Source organism: Sapajus apella, unplaced genomic scaffold (genome assembly GCF_009761245.1).
Source record: "Sapajus apella isolate SASKATOON/1434 unplaced genomic scaffold, GSC_monkey_1.0 scaffold13, whole genome shotgun sequence".
Taxonomy (NCBI): Eukaryota; Metazoa; Chordata; class Mammalia; order Primates; family Cebidae; genus Sapajus; species Sapajus apella.
In genome coordinates this window covers 3,289,314-3,313,143 of record NW_022436953.1, presented here as the reverse complement: position 1 = coordinate 3,313,143, position 23,830 = coordinate 3,289,314, and the positions used below count along the sequence as shown (strand labels likewise).

General features: G+C 40.9%; 3 protein-coding genes across 8 annotated transcripts in view; 1 reads left to right on the top strand and 2 right to left on the bottom strand.

Moving 5' to 3' along the window:
• The window catches only part of CUTC (cutC copper transporter), a 24,310-nt gene extending 15,086 nt beyond the window's left edge, over nt 1–9,224 (bottom strand). The window contains exons 1-3 of one of the 3 annotated variants that reach the window (XM_032281274.1): nt 9,010–9,224; nt 5,423–5,494; nt 1,788–1,847 (exon numbers count right to left, since the gene is read on the bottom strand). In XM_032281274.1, the coding sequence (XP_032137165.1) occupies nt 1,788–1,847; nt 5,423–5,494; nt 9,010–9,070 (193 nt within the window). In that variant the 5' untranslated portion in view covers nt 9,071–9,224. The remainder of the gene's footprint in view (nt 1–1,787; nt 1,848–5,422; nt 5,495–9,009) is intronic. The other 2 variants (XM_032281275.1, XM_032281276.1) reach the window with 2 other exon arrangements.
• Nucleotides 9,225–9,252: 28 nt separating this feature from the next.
• Nucleotides 9,253–23,830, top strand: part of LOC116553778 (cytochrome c oxidase assembly protein COX15 homolog) — a 36,158-nt gene continuing 21,580 nt past the window's right edge. For 2 of the 4 annotated variants that reach the window (XM_032281272.1, XM_032281270.1), the window contains exons 1-7: nt 9,253–9,462; nt 11,961–12,142; nt 14,116–14,238; nt 14,521–14,707; nt 16,960–17,127; nt 20,333–20,414; nt 22,708–22,862. In XM_032281272.1, the coding sequence (XP_032137163.1) occupies nt 9,373–9,462; nt 11,961–12,142; nt 14,116–14,238; nt 14,521–14,707; nt 16,960–17,127; nt 20,333–20,414; nt 22,708–22,862 (987 nt within the window). In that variant the 5' untranslated portion in view covers nt 9,253–9,372. Of the gene's footprint in view, nt 9,463–9,599; nt 9,715–11,960; nt 12,143–14,115; nt 14,239–14,520; nt 14,708–16,959; nt 17,128–20,332; nt 20,415–22,707; nt 22,863–23,830 lie in introns of all 4 variants that reach the window. The other 2 variants (XM_032281271.1, XM_032281273.1) reach the window with 2 other exon arrangements.
• Nucleotides 22,024–23,830, bottom strand: part of ENTPD7 (ectonucleoside triphosphate diphosphohydrolase 7) — a 61,525-nt gene continuing 59,718 nt past the window's right edge. Inside the window, exon 13 of the mRNA XM_032281269.1 lies at nt 22,024–22,883. Within this exon, the coding sequence (XP_032137160.1) occupies nt 22,880–22,883 (4 nt within the window). The 3' untranslated portion in view covers nt 22,024–22,879. The remainder of the gene's footprint in view (nt 22,884–23,830) is intronic.

The window sequence follows — 23,830 nt, the reverse complement described above, 5'->3', positions numbered from 1 at the left end:
GAGGGAAAGGAAAGGAGAAAAAGGAAAAGAAGGAAGAAATAGAAGAAAGGAAGGAAGATAACTCTGGAGGTCTGCAGAGAACCCCTTTAATATTCAGCTGAGTACTGACTGGTGCATGCATGCAAAGAAACTATGCAAGGCCTGGGACAGAACCACTAAAAAGGATTAGCAATAATGTGCCTGTCATTCATACCAAGCTGGGAATAATGCCTGTTCCACCAGCCAGACAGGAAAATTTCAAGATTCATGGGCACTGGGTAGAGTACACAAAAGAATCCTAACTCAGTAATAAGGAATAATTAGTTCTGTATTAACCACTGCCCCAGACTTGCCCAACAAATCTTAAAAGCAAGATCCCAAAAGATCAAACTGTTTTGGAACATTTGTAGGAATTCAAGTATGTCTAGTAACCAATAAAGTAAAATGTATGATGTCTTGCATCCAATAAAAAATTACCAGGCAGGAAAATAAGATATATTATTAGGTGATAAATCAAATGAAACAAGCCCAGAACTGATGCAGATGTTAGAATTAGCAGACAAGGTCATTAAAACAGCTATTGTAACTTTATTCCATATGTTCAAAAAAGTTAAGAGACATCAGAGATATTAAAAACCTCAAATTTCTAGAGATGAAAACTACAATGTATGAGATGAAAACATACTAGGTGAGACTAATAGCAGATTAGATAGTGCAGAAGAAATGGTCAGTAACCTCAAGAACAAAACAATAGGAACTATGCAAAATGAAATACAGAAAGGAGATTTTTTAAAATAGAGAAGTTCACCAGTGACTTTTGGGACAATTTCAAACAGTCTAATTTTAAATATAACTGAAGTCTCTGAAGGAGGGAATGGAGAACACTGCATGCCAAAAATTGTCCAAATGTGATGCAAAGTATAAATGCACAGGTCCAAGAAACAAGGAAAAAACTATACTCAGGTACAGCATTAGAAAATTGTTTAAAACCAGCAGTAAAGAAAAAATCTTAAAAGTAGGCAGAAAAATGAGACATACTACATAGAGAAAAATAAAGATATGGATGATAGTAGATCTTTTTGTCAAAAACAAAACAAGCAAGAAGACAATGGAAAAACATTTTCAAAGAAAAAAAAAACCCTGTCAACCTAGAATTCTATACTCAGCAAAAATACCTTTCAAAAATAAAGGAGAAAGCTATTTTAGACATATAAAAGCTGAAAGAATGCATCACTAGTATACTTGTTAACAACAAAAAGTTAAAGGAAGTACCTCAGGCAGAATGAAAATGAAACCACATAGAAATAAGGGATCTACACAAGGAATGAAGAACACCAGAAACATGGGTGCATATGGGTAAATACATGATTGTTTTCTTATTATTTAAATCTCTTATTTAATAAAAGATAATTGACTCTTCAAACAAAAATAACAATATAGCATGAAGTTTTTGATATATGTATGAGTAAGATGTATGACAACAATAGCACAAAGACCAGGAGGGGATTTCAATACACTGAGGATGCCAGCATGGGAACATTTTTTAAAAGCCTAATCCTTGATGTTACTGCAGAGCAGCTGAACCAGTATTAACAATTACCTACCTATCTTTGAATTATTCGATGTGAGAAAGAAATATGTTTGATCAAATCTTTGATTTTGTTTTTTTACAACCATAAACATTTCTGATACAACATCCATAACATAGTTAACAAGGCATTAGTAAAGGACCCCAATGAAACTGATTATCAGTTGCTTCCAGGCTCTATGAACTCGAATCAGAAAATCTGTGAAAAATGGACACTGACCCATGCTGGGTGTAGTTCCTCCCTCTGATAAACCAGAACATAATTCAATCCGATCAGCACCTGTAACATAAAAGCATTGCTCAACACATTTTTAAAAAATAAGCTCTTATTAAACAGCAACCTGTTTATACATATTTTTTTCCAAATATGGAATAGTCTTAGAAATAATCTCAGAGAAATCAAATTATAAAACGAGAGTAAAATTGTTTTTAACTCAGTTATACTCTGCAGCCCACATTGTGTTACTGATACTCAAATTTAAGAGTTAATTAAAGTTAAGCTAGTTCTCTTAAAATTTTGTATTATAGGATTGCCTCTTTATATACAGGAAAGTAACAAAGAATAAAAACATTTCTTAAAACAGACTACAACAGTGAAATACTGAGTCTTTGGTGATAAGAAAATAACATAATCTTTTCCAAAAGGGTCTTTAGTATTCTAAGCTTTAAAAAACACAATGCTACTTTTGAGTAGCTAAACAAAGATAATTTCAAGAATAAGAAAATGCTGAAAGCAAAAGAATTATTGGGCTACCAAGGTCACATCAAAAGATCTCGGGAACCAGTCTTAAGAAGTTCTCACTAGCCAAAGATAGCAGATTTTTTCCATCAATAAGCAGAATAACTACAATGGATTAAAATACATTATTCTAAAAATTACTATAACAATTAAGAGAAAAGAAGCAAGCATTTATTCTGCCTTTCTTGTACAAACTGAACTTCTCCATAACCAAACAGATGATGAGGGAAAGTTCTTTACAGGAGTATTCTAGTTCGTAAGTGAAAAATAAATGTCACCATTTTGCAACTCCTATTAAAATATGGATTGCTAAATTTATTAGGTGAAAAACTGACAGAAAACCTTAAGGACAGATTAGGCTGGCAATACCTGAACCACTCCCTCATCAATCTTAATATCACAAAAACAGAAAACACCCAACATGTTATGTCCTCCTGATGTGATGCAACAGAAAGCATATAATGTTACCTATAAAGAAGTTTTGTCAAAACTGAAATCTGAATCTGACTAGGCCTCTGGGCTATCTTTACAGGAAATACAGTGGTCAGAGTACTATGTTAAATGATACCACACATATAATTAGCAAAATTGAGACTACGAGATACTCTAAAAGATGAATGTCACAGTTGCTTTAACAAATCATAAGAAAGTAAACAAAGAAAACAGCAGGAGAAACAAATACTTTTTTTTTTTTTTTTTTTTTTTTTGAGATGGAGGCTTGCTGTCACCAGGCTGGAGTGCAGTGGCACAATCTCGGCTCACTGCAACCTCCGCCTCCTGGGTTCAAGCGATTCTTCTGCCTCAGCCTCCCGAGTAGCTGGGACTACAGGCGCGTGTCACCACACCCGGCTAATTTTTGTATTTTTAGTAGAGACAGGGTTTCATCATGGTCAGGATGGTATCGATCTCTTGACCTCGTGATCTGCCCACCTCGGCCTCCCAAAGTGCTGGGATTACAGGCGTGAGCCACCATGCCCAGCCGAGAAACTTAAAGATTTACAGACACTTAAGAGGCATATAAAACAAATGAAATATTTGGGTCTTGATTCAAAGAACTGTACACACACACACACACACACAAACACACACACAGGCACGCACACATCCACCCCTGTATGAATCAACTGGAGAAATCTGAAAATTGACTGGGTTATTTGATAATATTAAGAAATGATTTTTTTAAAGGTGTGTTAGTGATAACTGTGGTGTTTTTTTAAAAGGGACCTTATCTTAAACAATATACATTCATAGGCTGAGCAGGGTGGCTCACGCCTGTAATCCTAGCACTTTAGGAGGCTGAGGCAGGCGGATCACAAGGTCAGGAGTTCGAGATCAGCCTGGGCAACAAGGTGAAACCCCGTCTCTACTATAATACAAAAAAATTTAGCTGGGCGTGGTAGCGGGTGGCTGTAATCCCAGCTACTCGGGAGGCTGAGGTGGGAGAATCACTTGAACCCAGAAGGCAGAGTTTGCAGACGTTATGCTACTGCGCTCCAGTTTGGGCGACAAAGCGAGACTCTGTCACCAAAAAATATATATGTATGTGTATATGTATACACACACATATTAATAATTCCACGTTATTTATGGATTTCTTATATATGTATACATACTAGGCCTCTGAAAACAATAAAGAACTGAAACAATGAAAAAAGACTCCTAATTTTTAGAGACACACACTGAAATATTTAAAAGGAAATAACATGAAGTCTGGGATTTGCTTCAAAGTAATCTGAGGATAGGAGAGGAAGGTCATACTATAGATCGGGGGTCAGCAAACTATGACCTGCAGGCCACAGGCACATACCTTGTTTTTGCTATGGCCTGTAAACTAAGTATGCTTTTGTATTCTTTTTGAAAAACAACAGCTTTATTGACATAAAATTTACATCATACAATTCATCCATTTAAAGTGTACAATTTAGTACTCTTTAGTATTTAGTATATACACAGTTTTACAACCATCTCCACAAGTAATTTTAGCACATTTTCATCACCCCCAAAACAATCCTACACCCTTTATCAGTCACCTACCCTTCTCATGCCTCTCAGCCCTAAGGAACTATTAAACTACTTTCTGTCTACATAAACTTGCCTATTTTTGACACTTCACACAAAAGGAAACATGTTTTATTTTCTTTCACTGGATTTTTCCTAAGGGAAGAAGGATTTTTACTTTTTTTTTTAAGATAAGATCTGGCTCTGTCGCCTACATTAGAATGCAGTGGCGTGACTGGCTCACCTCAACCTCTGCCTCCTGGGCTCAAGTGATCCTCCCACCTTAGCCTCCCGAGTAGCTCAGACTACAGGTGCTCACCATGCCTGGCTATTGTATTTTTTTTTGTAGAAGCAGTGTTTGGCCCTGTTGCCCAGGCTGGTCTCAAACTGCTGGGCTCAAGCAATTCACCCACCCCAGCCTTCCAAAGTGCTGGGATTACAGGCGTAAGCCATAGGACCCAGCCAAGTTTTACATTTTCAAAAGATTTAAAAATAAAGTGACAAAGACCAAATGTGTCCAGTAGAGCTGAAAATACGTATACTATGTGGCTCTTCACAGAAAAAGTTTGTTGCCACCTGAAATAAATGAAAAACTGGCCACGTGATGAAAATGGGTGAAGATGAGTGATGCGTACATGGGGTTTACCTTATTTGCTCTATTTCTGTATATGTTTATGATAAAAATGTTTTTAAAATTTTTCTGAACCTGAGATGATGGAAATGTCTGTGCTTCCTATTAAAACGAGTTCAGAGTACAACAGAAACTTTGAGGTAAAAATAGATAATGTTCAAAAGTAAAAAATAATAAAATTCCTCATGATGAAGTCTCTGAAGTCATCTTTAAGTCAATGGTTTAAAAAAATTAAAATTTTGCTAAGTTCAATAAAAAAATGAAGTCAATGAGTAAGCACTATTGTCCACACTTGACTTAAAATGTGACCCACTTGGGAAGAGGAAGGGAGGGACATAATTTTCCAGTAGGATTTCTAATCGGTTGTTTCTGAAAGCATTATGAGGATCCTTAGAGATTACAAGGTCTTCTGAGATAAGTTCCCAGGATTAATTTTCAGACTTTTAAAAGGGTAGCCAACAGTCATTCATTCTCTAATTTCTCTTACCTCCTCTTTCTGCATTCACAGCTGACTCCACTGAGTCAACACAGACTTCCATTAGAAATCCATTTGCTGCTCCTAAAATACACGGAGAACAAAGAGAGTTCATAAAGGTTCTATCCATCCAGACCAATTTACCACAAATAGTTTATATTTTGCTGCCAAAATGCAAATGTTCAATAATAGGTAAATAGATAAGTACACTAGTACCCATGAATGCAATACAATACCACATTAATTATTGAATTGATGCCTCTAGACTCAAATAGGTACACACACATATATATAAGAAATTATACTGGAAAAATGTACATCGAATGCCAAATTAATCTTCCTAAAACAAAGACCTCATCATCACATTCCAGCTAAGATTCTTACAATGCATCTCAATGCCTGCAGAACATATTTAAACTTCATTATAAGGAATATATGTTTAAAAGTAGGACAGACTTCAACTCCATGTCTCACCAACTATTTATTGTGTGATCCTAGATTCATTTTCTATAAAACAAGATAGATTTTAGTATCTACCTCAGAGTAGTGAGGATTAAATGGGATAATTCATGTAAAGTGCATAGTCTCAAGAAACAAAAAATATTAGCTATCTGGCTGGGCATGGTGGCTCATGGCTGTAATCCCAGCACTTTGGGAGGCTGAGGCAAGTGGATCATATAAGGCAGGAGCTGGAGACCAGTCTGGCCAACATGGTAAAACCCCATTACCACTAAAAATACAAAAATTAACAAGGCATGGTGGTGTGTGCCTGTAATCCCAGTTACTCAGGAGGCTGAGGCAGGAGAATCACTTGAACTTGGGAGGCAGAGGTTGCAGTGAGCTGAAATTGCATCACTGCACTCCAGCCTAGGTGACAGAGCAAGACTCGGTGTCATTCCTTCTTACGCCTCCAGATCTCCCCAGTCCCTCCTTAATGCCTTCTCCTCCACCCAGAGTTCCTTGTGGCTTCATCTTTGAATAAACTTTCCCAAGGAACATTTCCATGATTTTCATTCTCTCCCAAAGTAGAATATTTTATGTCCTTCTTTTGAACTCATTTAACTCTTCCTGAGTTATAAAACCCCAATTGTTCCTCCTTAAAACATGAATTACTTTCTACCTTTTATTATTTATGCAGATAAATGTCTGATCACTTTTACTTGACTTAGAGTGCCTTAGTTTTTGCTTTTGTTTTGTTTTGTTTTTAAATACAGAGCCTTGCTCTGTCACCCAGACTGAAGTACAGTGGCACGATCTCAGCTCACTGCCACCTCCACCTCCCGAGCTCAAGTAATTCTTGTGCTTCAGCCTCCTCAGTAGGTGGGACTACAGGTGTATGCCACAAGACCTGATTAATTTTTGTATTTTATGTAGAGATGGGGTTTCACCATGTTGCCCAGGCTGGTCTCAAACTCTTGGACTCAAGCGATCCAACAGTCTCAGCCTCCCAAAGTGCTGGGATGACAGGTGTGAGCCACCACGCCTGGTCTCCTAAGTAAGGTATTCATGTGAGAAATCTTTATCATCACCCACACCAAGCACAGTATCTACCATGGTACACAATAATCAAATATTTACTAAAGTCTGAATAATTACAACTTCATAAATATTAATCTATTTCTATTACAAAATGTGATGTAAACAGTTTTGAGTTTTTTCTGTAAGCACAAAATTTTTTAAAAATTACCAAAACAATGCACAGTTCATGCAATGAGACCTAAGAGAATGTTTCTCAAATACTGGTAATGGTCAATCCTAATCCTGGTGAGGTGTGATTTGAAATTATTTTTATTTTCTTTTTACTTTATTGCTTTTTTCCTACCCAATATTGCTTTTATAATTTAAAAAAGCAATTTTTACTTTGAAAAACAAACAAAACAAAAACCTATCATCTGCTAACATCAAACTGCAACTGCCCATTTAAGACTATCAGTCCCAAACTGTCAAAGAGTTAAGTGTCAATCTATGCTCTTAACAGCACTGCATTGTTAACTCCCTAAGTTTCCTGACAGCTACCAGACCAGCTGTCAGATCAGTGACACTGGCCCATGCTGCAGGGGGACTATTTGCTTCACACAAGAAAGAACCCCAGCCAGAAGATGGAGAGAAGTACAAAAACGGCTATGACAGAAGGCAGAATAGGCAGTTGTCCCAAGCAACAAAGTTATAGAGACCAAAGGAGAGGCAGCAGCAGTTCTCAAAGTGTAGCAGTCCAGGTAGCTTTGGGGACCTCTGAGACTCTTTCAGAGTCTGTAGGGCAACAACCATTTTCATAATAATACTAAGACTTTTTTTGGCCTTTTTCACTCACAGGCGTTTTATTTTTTTATTTCTTTTGAGACTGAGTCTCACTCTGTCACCCAAGATGGAGTGCAGTGGCAGGATCTCGGCTCACTGCAACCTCCGTGATGAGGCGTTTTCAAGAGGCTACTTGACACGTTAGACTGAATGAAGCAACGGGTATGAGAATCCAGCTGTCTTCCATTAAAACATATTGAAGAAAACTGCAAAAATATAAAATTTGCCATTCTTTTGCTATTTTGTTGTTTAGGAACATTTCTTTTTCATAAAAAATGTTATATCAACATGTAATGGGTTTACTATAGTTATTTTCTAATCAATCAATATCTTAAAATTTTATTTAGTTTTTTTGAGACGGAGTCTCACTCTGTCATCCAGGCTGGAGTGCAGTGGTGCGATCTCGGCTCTCTGAAATCTCTGCCTCCTGGGTTCAAGTGATTGTCCTGCCTCAGCCTCCCGAGTAGCTGGGATTACAGGCATGCGCTATCACGCCCCACTAATTTTTACACGTTTAGTAGAGACGGGGTTTCACCATGTTGGCCAGGCTGGTCTCGAACTCCTTTGAGTTCAGGTGATATGCCCACCTTAGCCTCCCAAAGAAAAATTTGTTTTAATTTCTAATACAGTCAAAATCGATAGATGTAATCCATATAAAGAAAAGATCTGTGAGGTGCTCGATAACTTTTAGGTAGGTAAAGGAGTCCTGAGATCAAAGTTTGGAAGAACCAAGAGTTCACGGAGGAAGAGGAGAGACTTGCCAAATTCTCTGGCACCTGCCATGCCATACTACTCCAGCACGCAAGAAGAACTCGGGACTTGGAGCAGCCACAAGCTCGGTCACTTGGTAGCTGCGTGGCTTTGGGGATATGCCCCGTCTCCGCCGTGGCAACTACAGGTAACTGCAAGTTAGGAACTGGGCTCCGCGCTCGACAATTAACTATCCCAGCGGGGTACCGGCTGCTGGTGCCAGGTGAGGGGGCGGATACTGGCATCCTCGAGTGGTGACAGAAAAAAACGTGAAGCTGAAGTTAACCAACTCGCACAAGGTCGCACCGCCGTAAGTGGGAACCCTGGGACTCGAACCTTGGCTTCACAGCCGAGCCATTCTCGCTACCTGCACCTCGTCACGCCCTCGGTTTCCACTCCTTTAAAGCCTCAAAGATAGAACATGCCGCCCACAGGACTGGAAGGAGCTGAGGAAACGACTCCAAGACAAATCACCACTGACCACCACTCCCGCCAGCCCGTCCCGGGGTGCCGAGTCGGCCGACCGTGCCCTCCCCCGCCACCATCCGCACCGGCCTTCCCGGACGGTATCCGCGCCCGTTTCCGCTCAGAGGAGGCCCCCTGCCTCTTCATACTCCACGCGTTCCTCCCTCGTGCGCCTGCAGTTTGCACTAGGAGTTTGGGCTCCGGAGCGCAGAAGCAGAGAAGCGCGTCAACAGCTGCGCGCGACTCTGCGCGCGGCCCCGACGCCTACGCCCCAGCAGCCCCAGCGAAAGCCGAGTCGCAGAGCGCAGGCGCAGTTACTGTTTACTACAGTCTCGGGAGAAGACAGGGCTCCCGCTGTCCGACCCGGAAGTGTTTCTCTTATCCGTGGCGGAGAAAGGAGACCGTGGGTCCCTGGGTTGCGGAAGAGGTGGCCGTGCACTGTCGTCAGTATGCAGCGATTGCTCTTTCCGCCCTTGAAAGCCTTGATGGGGAGGCAGTATCTGCGGCTCCTGGCTCGTAGGGCGGCGCCTAGAGCACAGGTACCGCACTGCAGCAGACTCCGAGTCGCGGGAGCGGGGATGGAGTGAAAGGGACAGGATAAAGATAATGGGGAGCCCCCACATCACGTTTCCGGAGCTCCTTACTGTGCATTCACAACGCATTTCCTTGTGTTCAGAGCCCCTAGGTTCAGATCTGGACCATTGACCTGCTGTGTGGTATTGGCCAAGTGATTTAAACTTTGTTCTTCAATTTCCTTATCTGTAAAACGGGGATAACAATACTACTTTAAGGTTTGTTATGGGGATTACATTCTTTAAGATACAACAGGCCTTTAGCACATGATAAAAGCTGAGTAATTTTTACCCGTATAGTTGATTTTTGCTTAAAAAGTTCCAAGTAGTCAGGTGAGGAAGTATAACTGCATTTTATAGAGAAGGAAATTGAGGCTTAAAACTTTTCTAAAGGTGACTCGTTTAATCAGAACTAGGGAACTGAGCATGGATCTTTGGACTTGTAGGGGTATAGTCAGAAGAGGGCATGTGTCTTGCTTGTAATTATTGAGTGGTTATTATATATTAGGAACTGGAAAAAGAAAGATAAATATTATAAGACTCCTGCCCTGGAGGAAGTCACAGTTTATTCAGTTATGAAATCCTTATCATGGTCTCGTTATGTAAAGAAACGATGTTAGAAACAAAGGTAGCAGGAGAGAGAGAGCAAGACAGACAAGACACTGCCATCCCAAAGCTCATAGTTTAGTGGGAGATACAAACAGATGTGCTGCAAAGTCATGTGCTGCGTAATAACATTTTGATCAACGACAGCCACAGATACAGTGGTTGTCTCATAAGATTATAATGGAGCTGCCCTCCCAAGTGTACCTTTTTTTAAAAAAAAAAATCTTTAAATTTATTTTTTAGAGACATGGTTTTACCTTGTCACTCAGGTTGGAGTGCAGTGGCATGATCATAACTCACTGCAGCCTCCAACTTGGAACTCCTGGGCTCAAGCCATCCTCTTGCCTCAGTCTCTTAAATAGCTAAGACTACAAGTGTGTGCCACTGTGCCTATGTTTTTTTGTTTTTTTGTTTTTTTTTTTTGAGACAGTTTCACTGTGTCACCCAGGCTGGAGTGCAGTGGCACAATCTTGGCTCACTGCAACTTCCGCCTCCCCGGTTCCAGCAATTCTCTGCCTCAGCCTCCCAAGTAGCTGGGATTACAGGCACCCACCACCAAGCCTAGCTAATTTTTGTATTTTTAGTAGAGACAGGGTTTCACCATCTTGACCAGTCTGGTCTTGAACTCCTGACCTTCTGATCCGCCTGTGTCAGCCTCCCAAAGTTCTGGGATTACAGGTGTGAGCCACCATGCCTGGCCCAATGCCTAGTTTTTTAAAAATAGAGATGGGGTCTCACTATGTTACCCAGGCTGGTCTCAGACTCCTGGCCTCAAGTGATCCTCTCACCTTGGCCTCCCAAAGCCTTGGGATTACAGGCCACATTTTAAAATCTTTTATACCATATTTTTACTGTAACTTTTCTGTGTTTAGATAAGCAAATACTTACCATTGTGTTACAGTATTCAGCACAATAACACACCATACAGATTTGTAGCCTAAAAGCAATAAGCCATACCATATAGCTCTGGGGTATAGTAGGCTATACCATCTAGATTTCTGTAAGTACTTTTTTTTTGAGATACAGAGTTACGCTTTGTCACCTAGGCTGGAGTGCAATGGTGCGATGGCTCACTGCAACCTCTGCCTCCCAGGTTCAAGAGATCCTCCCACCTCAGCCTCTCAAGTAGCTGGGATTACAAATATACACCACCATGTCCAGCTAATTTTTGTATTTTTAGTAGAGATAGGGTTTCATCATGTTGGCCAGGCTGGTCTTAAACTCCTGACCCAAGTGATCTGCCCACCTCGGCCTCCGAAAGTGCTGGGATTACAGGTGTGAGCCACCACACCCAGCCTTTAGATTTGTGTAAGTCTATGAGGTTCACACAGTAATGCAAGTGCTTAAGAATGCATTTCACAGAACACATGTCCCTCTTGTTAAGCGATGCTTGACTGTACGTTACAGTGTATTAAGGGCCATCCAGTGTACTGTGGGAATGACCTATTGCAGACCTTGAAAAGCCTGGGAACACATTCCAGAGGAGGTGACATGTAAGCAGAGATCTGCAGTAGGTGTTATCAATCAGGGGACAGGAAGTGTACCAGCCAGAGAGAAATGTTTAATGACCTAGATGTGAAAAAAAATAATTCATATCTGTAAGCAGAGTGAAGTCTGAGGGATGTATGCAGAGATGAGAAGATTGATGTAGTTTGGGATAGGCTTGAGTGAGGCAAGACTTGAAAACCGATTGGAAAAACAGTTGAAAGGTTGATGCAGTAATAAGAGATCATGACTTACCAAGGCGTAGCTGTGGGGATGCAGCTGTACAGGGTACTTCACCCTAATCAGAATGGGGTTGAGTGTGGGTAGCAGCCATTCCGTTTCTCCAGTTGTAATTTGTCTGTCTTGATCCTTAGTGTGATTGCATCAGACGCCCTTTGGGGCCAGGGCAATACAGCACCGTCTCTGAAGTAGCTTTGCAATCTGGAAGGGGTACAGTGTCCCTTCCCTCAAAGACTGCTGAGCGGGTGGTGGGCCGATGGCTCCTGGTCTGCAGTGGAACAGTGGCTGGAGCAGTTATTCTTGGTGGAGTAACTAGGTGAGTAATTTGCTCATAGTGAGTTAGGGATCATTAGTGGATCATTAGTAGAAACACAGGATGACTGAGGAGAAAGGCTTTTTTTTTGAGACAGAGTCTTGCACTGTCACCCAGGCTGGAATGCAGTGGTGCTATCTTGGCTTATTGTGACCTCCGCCCAAGTTCAAGTGATTCTTCTGCCTCAGCCTCCCGAGTAGCTGGGACTACAAGTGCCCGCCATCATGCGCAGCTAATTTTTGTATTTTTAGTAGAGATGGGTTTTCACCGTGTTGACCAGGCTGGTCTCAAACTCCTGACCTCAGGCGATCTGCCCACTTCGGCCTCCCAAAGTGCTGGGATTACAGGCATGAGCCACTGCGCCCAGCTGGCTAAAGGAATTTTACAGAGCATCTAGTCTAGTTCCCTCATTGTGCAGATGGAGAAACCAAGGCCTTAAAGAAGGAACATACCTGATGGCTTGCCCTGCCATAGAATAGTTGAGTGTTTTATTAGTGGGAGCATTCTAGAAACACTGATTTACATCTTAACTAGTACCTGTGCATTGTTTATGTATCTTTTCTCTTCCAATCAGGGTTCAAGTTTGTCTCAAAACTTTTTTTACAGTTGTTTGAATTAAACCCAAAGAAGTTCTGTGCATCACAATTGGTTCATGTTTCTTAGGTTTATTTAAACTATGAGGAGACTATAGATTCAGATACTCCTCCCTTGCCCCTTTTAGTTGCTGAGGAAACACAAGTCATTTGTCTTATAATTTTGCACAGTCTAGATTTTGCTAATTGCATAACTGTTGATGTTTAACATGTCCCTTTGTCCCCTCTCTTTCCTGTGACTGGATAGGTTGCTTGATCAGATTGAAATTGGGGATGAGGGAGCAAAATACTTCAATAGGTGAATAGAACATTCATGAATATCTGGTGTCTATTATAGATGTTAACAGCCATTGATTACTATTGCCTAGATCCATTATTTCATTAGCATAGCAAAATTATAATATTTTATTAGCTCAACTCTAAAAAGCATTCCCTCATCAACAATTTGGATGTCCCAAGGTATAGTTTATATAGGAGAGGCAGGATAAATACTTGATTCTTCTTTCCCTTTATTTACCATTTTTCAAAATAATAATTTAGTCCCCCAAATCCTCCAAAGGCAATAAATAAAGCATTTGAGTTTTAAGGCTCATTATGAGCTCATAGGTTCAAACACACTTGATACGTTTCAGTCCATTGTGATGATGGTGTTAATGATTTGCTCAAATTGTCGCATCTTTAGTCAGTGGGCATCTCCTGAAATTGGCTCTAGTGACTTTTTGGCAGGGCCCTAATTACCTTTGATAGCTTCCTTACTTTCTAGTATGACAAGATGTTCCAAGCTCACCCTATACATTTCTTGCCTCAGGCCTAATATCAGGCTTTTACTTTAGGAATCCTAACTCCTTTTGGTGAAAAATTTTCTGATTTTAATCAAATGTGTCTTCTTCCGATTCTCTTCACATTCCATGTCCCTTATTTCAAAATACCTTATGTGTTATATAAGCTATGAGCAAGTGCAACAAATTTGAATTTTATTGTCAAATTTACCCAAGAATCTAAACCTGTGTACATATAAACAGATCTCTTTTCCCTGGGTAAAGAATGTTGGTTATGCATTTAGAACACATTTCTTTGGCTATAGGGATTGATTTTGCCTGTCAGGGAATGCTAGTGAAAGAATTGGGTAAAAAAAAAAAAAATGAATTGGAGAGACTTGAATAAAAGGATTGAGAGAATGTAAGGGTAAATAAATTTGCTCCTGATGGCAGCTGTTTTCTGACAAAATTCTAAGCAGTTAGAAAGAAATGTCTCAAAAGAGGAAACAAGGAAACAATGTGTTTACTTTGAACAAAGTTAAGTTCAGATCCACTTGTTGCTGTAAACCTTTTGTGAGTAATCCAGCCTCACGCACACACCCCAAAAATTTTTTCTTATCCTAAGGTTGACAGAGTCTGGCCTCTCAATGGTAGATTGGCATTTAATAAAGGAGATGAAGCCACCTACAAGCCAAGAGGAATGGGAAGCAGAATTCCAAAGATACCAGCAATTTCCAGAATTTAAAATGTAAGTGTTAGAGAAAATTAGGTAAACATCCCAGTAGGCCTATTTGATCTTTTGCACTTAAACCCTTCAGAATGGTTAGGTTATTTCATGATCTTTGGTTCAGTTATGTTTAGTGAGCTTGTATTCTAAGCCTCTAAATCCAAAGTCATTCTGAGGCCGTTGATAAGGAAGAGGGCAGACCTACCAAGTTGCAGGACTGAGAAAGTTTTTGCATTCCATGAAAAAATAAAAATCAGAAGGATGTTTCCTCTTTCTTCTTTTTTGACTTCCCATTTCACCCAGCTTGAATCATGATATGACATTGGCAGAATTCAAGTTCATCTGGTACATGGAGTACTCACACCGAATGTGGGGTCGCCTTGTAGGCCTTGCATACATCCTGCCTGCTGCCTACTTTTGGAGAAAGGGCTGGCTCAGCCGTGGCATGAAAGGACGTGTTCTTGCCCTCTGTGGCCTAGTCTGCTTCCAGGTAAGATTAGGCGGAGAAACCAGAAATGCTCCCAGGAACTTCCTAGCTGACATTGTTTTTAAGGAAATAATCTCGGAGGCACTTTTAATAGAGTAGGTAAGAGAGTGCATTTTAGTGTCACAGGCCTCGCTTCAAGCCCCAGCTCTGCCACTTAGGGCAAATTACCTAACCTCTGAAAGCTATGATTTCTTTGCCTGTAAATGGGGATAATAGTGCTCAGCATGTACAGTTGTGTAAATATTAAATGAGATAATCCGTATTTGAAGCACTTAGTTTAGTGCCTGGAATCAGTAAGCACTAAGTAGTATATTTTCATGTGCTACAAGAAGTAGAGTTTGTTTCCCATCATGGGTGTCTCCCTAACTTCTTGTCTCTTCCCTTTTTCTAACTTGCGTGCTGTAGGAAAGTGGGATCCCTGTGCTAGAATGCTACAGAAGCTTACAGGAAGATTCCAAAAGAGAGAAACATTTTGTGGGATGAAGGACTGTAGAATACAGATGTAGCTGAGAGATAGTCAGATATAAATGGCAATTAAAATCATGTAAGTTGAGCTCCTCTTAAGGAAATACTCCCACAGTTAACAGGTTAGTACTGCTAGGATGATGGGGGAAAAAAAAAAAAAAAAAAAAAGTTGGGTGAAACTGAGAGCCAGGAATTAAGGGAAAAGATACATGGGAGTATTTGGGTCAAGGTATAGAGATCCTGAAGGAGATTATCAGAGCATCAAAGAAATATCATCAAAAGTTGACTAGGAAGAAGCTAATTGGTTAATTTAAGTCAGAAGTGGTAGCAAAATGAGCCAAATAGAAGGGATGAAGGCGGGCATGGTGGCTTATGCCTATAATCCCAGTGCTTTGGGAGGCAAAGGTGGGCATATCACTTGAGGTCAGGAGTTCCAGACCAGCCTGGCCAACATGGTGAAACCTCGTCTCTACTAAAACTGCAAAAATTAGCCAGGCATCCTGGCATGGGCCTGTAGTCCCAGCTACTTGGGAGGCTGAGGCAGGAGAATCGCTTGAACCTGGGAGGCGGAGGTTGCAATGAGCTGAGATCACGCTACTGCACTCCAGCCTGAGTGACAGAGCAAGACTCCATCTCAAAAAAAAAAAAAAAGAGAAAGTAGGAATTAAGGAGGGAGATGAGAGAGAAGAAATAGAGGCAGCAGACACAGGTAATCATTAGACATTACTCAAAGTCTAATAGTAACCAGAGGAAGGCAGGTAGAACAAAATGAAAGTTAACATTTTCGAATTAGAAAAACTAACACTGAAAACAGACTATTTGGAGGCAGAAATTGAAGATGTCAGATAAGGTATGGGAGAAAAAAGTGGGCTAGTGAATCACACTGTGTACGTCTTCATCTTTCAGTGTCTCACGCAGATGAAATCAAGGTAATTAGAATATGCAGGGTGATCTTGAAAAGGGAGAGAAATGCCCAAAAAGATTTCCTGAAGAGTATATATTTAGAAGTGGCAGAATCCACCTCTTTGGCCTGAATCTACTGAGTTGGGCAGGTGGGGGTGAAAGGGCTATGTCTTATCTCATATGATTAGAACTGATAATTGTTTGATTAATTGAAAAAACCAGTTAAAGCAGAGAATCATAGAATATGATACATACCATAAACTTTTAAACTTAAATCTGTACTTTCATTACCAACTTTTAAAAAATCAAGGGCTAAAGCCTTTTCTTTGACTATGCATCCCCAGATTAGCATTCAATTGCAGGTTTCTTATATCCCCATAAACTATGATTTTGCTTAAAGAGGAGTGGGAACAGATATTTGCAAAGCAATCTGCATGCAAAACCTTACTGATTTTTATTTCCCCCGAAACTTTTATAATTGTCTTACTCCAACCTAACTTGATGGTAGTTGTTTTTAAGCATTTACCTTTATTAAGTTTCTCCAAAGTATTCAGTCTAGTTTTATGAGATATATGCATGGACCATTTTTTCTTTTTAAGCTCATCAGCTATCGTTAATGTATTTTATGCATGGCCCAAGACAATTCTTCCAATTTGGCCCAGGGAAGCCAAAAGATTGGATACTTCTTATCTAAATAGTAGTTAGGTATTAATGGCGATGTGTGAAGAGTTGTGAATAAGTCATGAATCTTGGGACAGTGCATATTGGGGAGGGTATGGAAAGAGAAGGGGTAGGGTAGAGAGTACTCCTGATAGCCCACTACCTCAGTAAAGTTGAACAGATCTTTTTAACCTTGTTTTGTTTGCTTTGTTGCTTGGGGGTTCTAGGGTCTGTTGGGATGGTATATGGTGAAAAGTGGACTAGAAGAAAAACCAGACGCCCATGACATCCCTCGGGTCAGTCAGTACCGCCTCGCTGCTCACCTGGGATCAGCCCTGGTTCTTTATTGTGCCAGCTTATGGACCTCGCTCTCACTGCTGCTCTCACCACACAACGTGAGTTGTATGGAAATATCTCTTCAAGACCCCGCTTTCAAATTCTTTTGGATATGTATCTAGAAGTAGAATTACTGGATCATATGGGAGCTGAATATTTTGCCAACATTTTCCATTGGGAAAGGTGAAACACAAATTGAAAAATAGAGTGGGAGGGAATACCAACAACAAGAGATAACCCCATCACTTTACCTTTGACTCCCAGAAGGGATGGTGGATGGCAAGGTGAGGAAGATCAGAACAGGGGTATTTCTGAACTTCTGGTGTGTATAAGAGCCATACTGTATTCTCCATTAAACAGGGACCAGTTAAGTCTAATAATATAGGAAACCTTAGTGATTTTGTCTGAAGTATTTTTCTGTATGCTGAAAATGCTAGTTTTTCATTTTATGCTTTGGTTTAAAAGCAAGGTATAATTTTTTTTGAGACCTTCATTAATAATAGAGGTCTCAGGACATTGCACCCTTATAGGACACTTTTTTTCCCCGAGAGTTGTTTTTAACAATGAGTCTTGGCTGGGTGCAATGGCTCATGCCTGTAATCCCAGCACTTTGGGAGGCCGAGGCAGGCAGATCACCTGAGGTCGGGAGTTCAAGACCAGCCTGACCAACATAGAGAAACCCCATCTCTACTAAAAATACAAAACTAGGTGGGCATGGTGGCACATACCTGTAATCCCAGCTACTTGGGAGGCTGAGGCAAGAGAATCACTTGAACCCGGGAAGTGGAGGTTGTGAGCCGGATTGCACCATTGCACTCCAGCCTGGGGAACAAGAGTGAAATTGTCTTTAAAAAAAAAAAAAAAAAAAGAATCTTATATTAGGTATTGAAATCATGGGTTGACCTAAGTAAGCTGTTCCTGGAGAAAAGTTTGAGATGGCAGCAGGACTTTTGAGTTGAATCATCTGTTAGGTACTTGGAACTAGCAGATCGATCCCGATAAGGACTGAAGATGTTGTCTGGGCAGTCATTCCCACAGAGAAGCCAATTGGGTTGAAATATTGGTGTACTAGACAACCACATCTGAATAATTCCTGTTCTCCTGACTTTCAAAGCCAGACTTCTTTTGTTTTTGTTGTTTGTTTGTTTTGAGATGGAGTCTCGCTCTATTGCGCGGGCTGGAATGCAGTGGTGCGATCTCGGCTCACTGCTACCTCTGCCTCCCCGGTTCAAGCACTTCTCCTGCCTCAGCCTCCCAAGTAGCTGGGACTACAGGTGCAAGTCATCATGACCAGCTTTTTTTTTTGTATTTTTAGTAGAGACGGGGTTTCACCATGTTGGCCAGGCTGCTCTCGAACTCCTGACCTCAGGTGATCCACCTGCCTCTGCCTCCCCAGAGTGCTGGGATTGTAGGTGTGAGCCACCACACTAGTCAAAGCCAAACTTCTTTTTTTTTTTTTTTTTTTCTTGAGACGGAGTTTCGCTCTTGTTCCCCAGGCTGGAGTGCAATGGCGCGATCTTGGCTCACCGCAACCTCCGCCTCCTGGGTTCAGGCAATTCTCCTGCCTCAGCCTCCTGAGTAGCTGGGATTACAGGCACGCATCACCATGCCCAGCTAATGTTTTGTATTTTTAGTAGAGACGGGGTTTCACCATGTTGACCAGGATGGTCTCGATCTCTTGACCTTGTGATCCACCCGCCTCGGCCTCCCAAAGTGCTGGGATTACAGGCTTGAGCCACCGCGCCCGGCCAAAGCCAAACTTCTAAAATGAATTGCCTGCATATATAGCTACTGCCTCCTGACAACCTATTCCTACTTTTCAATCCCTGTAATTATCTTCCCCACCCAACTCAATACATACACACCCTCACATTTACCCACACTCACACATAAACCCACATACTCTCACTACTGAAATTGTACTCTTAAAGGTTACTGATAACTTTATCAATTAATTTTCTCTGTATGTTTAGATTCACCTAATTACAAAAAGGATTTGAGATGCTAGCCAATGAGCCATATAGTGCAATGCTGTCCAACACATTACTACTAGCTACATATGGCTATTTAAATTTTAATTAATTAAGGCTGAGCACGGTGGCTCATGCCTGTAATCCCAGCATTTTAGGAGGCTGAGGTGGATGGATCATTTGAGGTCAGGAGTTCAAGATCAGCCTGGCCAACATGGTGAAACCCCATCTCTACTAAAAATTAAATAATTAGCCAGGCAATAGTGGCACTCGCCTGTAATCCTAGCTACTTGGGAGGCTGCGGCAGGAGAATCACTTGAGCCTGGGAGTTGGAGGTTGCACTGAGCCAAGATCACACCACTGCACTTCAGTCTGGGTGACAGAGTGAGGAAGAAAAAAAAATTTTTTTAATTGATTAAATAAAATTACTTTTATTTAAATAAGATTTTTGTTTACTTAAACTTTAAATTAATTTTTTATTTAATTTTCAGTCATCATCGCTTCTCGGCCTTTTGGCTAAGATCATGTGTAATTTTCAGTCATACTAGCCAGGTTTCAAGTTCTCCTTAGGTAGATGATAGTACTTTTCCATCATCACAGAAAGTTCTATTGGACAGTGCTGATATACTGTCCTATGATATGTTAGTAATGATACCTAACTTTTCATATAGTAGATTGTAAACTATTTGAGGGTAGCATTTTGACATAACTCCTTTGTATCTTTATAGTCACCTTTTTATAAAGTTCTTAATAAATATTTGATGACTCATTGATTAGTATTAGAAGTTGGCTGTAGTAAGAATAAAAACAAATTTTGATTTTATCAAAACCACTAAACACAGAAATCTCTAAGCATTTTATGCAATTTTGATTCTGACTATATTTGCTAAACACTAATATCACACACATGAAAATCCAGTCCTGATCTTAAGCTATATCCTTTTAGCTGTGATGAAGCATTTTTTCCTGAATAATGTAAATCATTCGGTTTTTGAACAGATATGTAATGAGTACCTATGTGCCAATCACTAGGCTAAGATTGCTATCATAAGAAAGATGGCAGTTCCTGCCTTCACAAAACTTAACGGGGTATCAGGGAAAACAGACAGTAACATATAATTATAATAAAATACAGCACACGTTGGAACAGAATATCTGCTGGGAGTACTCAACCTAGTTTGGGGTCAGAGAAGATCTGATCCTAATTTGTCACTTGGGTTTGGCATTGGAGATCTTTGCTGCCCCTCATTGTTCCTGCAACACAGTTTAACTGAATGATTTTTTTCTTATTTAGTTGCCTGAAACCCGTCAACTCCGACGGTTGAGACGATTTGCTCATGGAACAGCAGGTCTGGTGTTCCTTACAGCTCTCTCAGGTAGGACTCAGCTCATCAGAGATGACCTGTTAGCATTGCACTCTAAGGTGGGACCTCTTGCCTAATGCTTTGCCCCTTCTGCATCTTTGTATTTCCTTTTCACATTCTGCTTCTCTCATTCCCACCATCTTCACCCTCTGTTTCCCTGTTCCTTTCTCTCTTCCAAAAATTCTGCTTTCCTGTCAATTGAATGAAAATATTGAACATGTACCTAGAGCCAGACTGCCTAGGTTCAAATCCTAGCTTTGCCACCTATGAACTGTATGACCTTTGCAAGCTCTGTAACCTCTCTTGGGACTTAGAGACCTTATCTGTAAAATGGAGGTTATGACAACAGTATAAGTAGTAAATGTGAAATGTGTAGAACAGTACTTGGTATGTAGCAAAGGCTATATAAGTGTTAGCTGTTACTATTATATAAACATTATTGTTATTATCACATTATATCAAGATGGGTCAGACAAAAGACTTGCCCTCAGAGATGGTTACAGGTGGAGAGTGCATTGGCACAGAGAGACCAACATAGGATTTTTTTCATTCTTTCTTTATTTTCTTTTTTTCTTTTTTTTTTTTTTTTTTTGAGACCGAGTCTCACTCTGTTGCTCAGGCTGGAGTGCAGTGGTATGATCTCAGCTCACTGCAACCTCTGCCTCCTGGGTCCAAGCGATTCTTGTGCCTCAGCCTCCCAAGTAGCTGGGACTACAGGTGCACAACACCACGCCCAGCTAATTTTTGTATTTTTAGTAGAGACGGGGTTTCACCACATTGGCCAGGCTGGTCTGGAACTCCTGACCTCAAGTGATCCTCCCACCTCGGCCTCCCAAAGTGCTGGGATTGTAGGCATGAGCCACAAGCCCAGCCTTTTTCATTCTTTAAACCACAGCACCTCTGCTGCTCTCACTCTAGAACTGCACTATCTAGTGGAGGAATCTGTAGCCTTGTATGGATATTTAAACTTATTAATTTAAGGTTAAATAAAATTTAAACTTTAGTTTTTCAGTCACACTGGCCACATTTCAGATGCTCCATAGGCACATGTGGCTAGTGGCTAGTATATTGGACGATACAAATACAGAACACTTCCACTCTCACAGAAAGTTCTATTGACAGCACTGCTCTAGAATAAAAATAATATTGATTCAAACCAATGAGCTACTTGACACTTTTATTTTTGGTATAAGAGCATGAATTTTTACTTCATAAGAGGTATTTTAAAAAAATAAATATGGAGTGGGTTGGGTATGGTGACTTACAACTGTAATTCCAGCACTTCAGGATGCTGAGGCAGGTGGATTGCTTGAGCCAGGGAGTTCAAGACCAGTCTGGGCAAAATGGTGAAACCTCGTCTCTACAAAAAATACAGAAATTAGCCAGGTGTGATGTTGTGCACCTGTAGTCCCAGCGACGCAGGGGGCTAAGGCGGGAAGATTGCTTGAGCCCAGGAGGTCAAGGCTGCAGTGAGCTGAGATTATGCTGCTGCACTCCAGCCTGGGTGACAGAGCAAGACTCTGACCCAAAAACAGGAAAAAAAAAAAAAAAAAAAAGGGAGGGTGACCCAAACATTTCTGGATTTTCTTTGATAATAAAATAATGGATCAGTCGTCCATTCATTCATGAATACCCTCTTTATTTGTTTATCCAGGATTTCATTTATAAGTTTTGGGGTTTTTCTCACTTCTGTGTTCAGTCAAAAAACATTTCTTGAGCATTTGGGGAAGATAGATAATGCACAATAGAAACATCATGCGTTAGATGATATTTAATGCCATGAAGAAAAATAAATTAGGGTCAGGAGACGGAAAATGGGCTAGTGGAGTGCCATTTTACATGGGATCATCAAGTGAAATCTCTTTGATAAGGACATCTGAGTGGAAGCTGAGGAAGTAAGGGAGTCAGTCATGCAGACATGTGTGGGAGAGCATTTCTAAAATAAATCAGTAGCACTCAGTGGGGGGTGAGGAGGGCATCAAAATCACTAAGGGAATTTTTCTAAGCTAATAAGCCTCTCCTCCTCCCCCTACACCAGAGCCTCTACTCCACTTCTCTAGAGGAAGCAGAATCTTGGGGTGGGAGCAGGTAAGGGTGCAGAGATTTGAAGTTCCCATGGTGATTGTGATGGATCTTCTCTGTTGGAGAACTCCTGTTGTAGATCATTCTATTATTCCCTGACTATTCCCTTAGTTTAACTCTGGGATAACAGAGTTAAACTAAGGGAATAGTTTTCTATGTCAGAACTAATATCTGGTCTCTTCTTCCTCTCATTTTAATAAGTACCACTTACCTTGGAATACAGGGGCTTTTGTGGCAGGGCTAGATGCTGGGCTTGTTTACAACTCCTTTCCCAAAATGGGAGAATCCTGGATCCCGGAGGACCTCTTTACCTTCTCCCCCATCCTGAGGAATGTTTTTGAGAATCCCACCATGGTGCAGTTTGATCACCGGATTCTGGTAAGTGTAGCTGGTGGTTACCTGCCAGAGAGCAAAGAAGCCTATCATAGGCTTTGGGGTATCATCAGTGAAGCACTGATGGCAACAGTGACAGGGTAGAGCAGGAACTATATTTTCTGCTCTCTTTGGAAGAAATTTTGGGACTAGTTCTCTGATCTAATGTCTTTGTCCTCATTACTCACCCCTGTCCCTCACCACCCATCCCAGCCAAATTCTAGCTTTCAGGGCATTACCAGCTTCTTAAAATTCAAATATGCCTTTTACCACTTGGCAAGTGATAACCTCCCTCAATCCTGCACATACCTAGAAAGTCATTTCAGCAGAAATAAGGTTGAGTAGAGAGAAGAATACAGAGACCATAGTTGTTGAGCACATAGCTATTGCAGCTAAACCAGAACCTCAAGGAGCCAGGAGCTTCACCAGTAGTTTTTATTCTACTTAAGCTAATATGTAGTGAGAGTCTGCCATGTAAAGATTGGCTTGGAGGCCTGGGTGTGATGAATTGGAGTGGGGAAAGATCAGCAGTAAGGAGACTGTAAGAAGCATAGTGCCACTGCCCAGTGCCAGGGAGGGTGAGGGGGATGGGGGCTACATGGTGGGAATGGAACTTGAGAAGAATGATGCATCTGAGAGAATTTAAAGGAACACAGAGGCTGGACACAGTGGCTCACATCTGTAATACCAGCACTTTTGGAGGCTGAAGTGAAAAGATTGCTTGAGCCCAGGAGCGTGAGGCTGCAGTGAACTGTGATCACATTACTGTACTGTAGCCTGGGAGAGAGTGAGAGCCTGTCTCTTAAGAAGTTAAATTTAAAAATAAGAAGACTAGAGAGAGAGAGAGAGAGAGAGAGAGAGAGACAGAGACAGAGACAGAGAGAGAGAGAGAGAGAGAGATGCCAGATGTACGTGTATACCTATGCAACAATCTTGCATGTTCTTCACATGTACCCCAAAACCCAAAATGCAAT